Source organism: Protobothrops mucrosquamatus, unplaced genomic scaffold, assembly GCF_001527695.2.
Source record: "Protobothrops mucrosquamatus isolate PMUCROS unplaced genomic scaffold, P.Mucros_1.0 scaffold6267, whole genome shotgun sequence".
NCBI lineage: Eukaryota > Metazoa > Chordata > Lepidosauria > Squamata > Viperidae > Protobothrops > Protobothrops mucrosquamatus.
In genome coordinates, this window is record NW_015392098.1 from 26,427 (window position 1) to 27,530 (window position 1,104).

The window sequence follows — 1,104 nt, forward strand, 5'->3', positions numbered from 1 at the left end:
GGAGGGAGGGAGGGAGGGAGGAAGGAGGGAGGGAGGGAAGAAAGGAAGGAGGGAGGGAAGGAGGGGAGGGAGGGAGGGAGGGAGGAAGGAGGGAAGGGGAGGAAGGAAGGAAAGGGAGGGAGGGAGACAGAATGGGGGTGAGGGAGAAGGAGGGAGAGAGGAAGGAAAGAAATACGAGAGGAAGGGAGGAAGGGAGGGAAGGAAGAATGGAGTTGAGCCCCAGGTGTCAGCCTTTCACCCACTTTCTCCCCACCCCAGGTAATGCATCTCCCATAATCCCCAACCCAGCGAGAGGTTTCGGCTACCAGAGCTGGCATTCAGACCGCCATCCCTGCAAAGCCTGCCAGCTGCTGAGGGTGGCAGTGCCAGGGAGCGCTTCTCCGTGCCCGCCCTGGAGGATGGGCTTGGTGGGCCCTCCAGCGTCCCCTGCTCCGAGCCCCCTCCGCCCCCCCTTACCTGGGCCACCAGGGCCTTGCGGCTGTCCCGCTTCACCGCCATCGCAAAGTCCAGCCACGTCCAGGTGTTGTTGTGGTACTCCAGACAGGGCAGCACCAGGTTAAGCTCCCCCCAGTCCACACTGTTCTTCTCTCCCTGCAGCAACGGGGAGGGGGGGACTCAGAAACCAGAAGCCCCCCCCTTTCCTAGCAGCCCCCACCCCAACCACAGTCATTTTCCAATGAAAGCAGTCCTGTGGAACTCACTGCCACAAGAAGGGGTGAGGGAGGAGGACCCCGATGGCCCAACGCCACACCAGGGCCCTTGAACAAGCAGACCCCCGACTGCCCCCCCGCCACGAACCTTGTAGCTGACGCAGAGGGGCACCTGGGGGATCTTGATGTAGATGAAGGAGTTGTTCATGGCCGCCCGCTCCTTCATCTTGTCAATGTCGTCCACCGGGTACTGCGGGTGGAAGGAGGGGGACAGCGGCCATTACAGCCAGCCCAGCACCCCTGCAGGGCTCCCCCCACCCCACATGGCGCACAGAGGCACCCCAGGGGCTCCCCGCGTTTCCTCAGGGGGACCCGGCAAGGCTGACGCTGGAGGAAGGCCCCAAGCCAGGCCGTGATCCTATACCAGTGGTGGCCACCTTGGCTCTTTTATGAC

At 63.2% G+C, this 1,104-nt stretch overlaps 1 protein-coding gene across 1 annotated transcript in view; it reads right to left on the reverse strand.

Annotated features, from left to right (window-relative positions):
- The window catches only part of LOC107300152 (protein KIAA0100-like), a gene marked incomplete at its 3' end in the record, with an annotated part of 77,893 nt that overhangs the window by 26,373 nt on the left and 50,416 nt on the right, over positions 1–1,104 (reverse strand). The window contains 2 exon segments of the mRNA XM_029286946.1: positions 457–591; positions 799–900. Coding sequence (XP_029142779.1) covers positions 457–591; positions 799–900 — 237 coding nt within the window.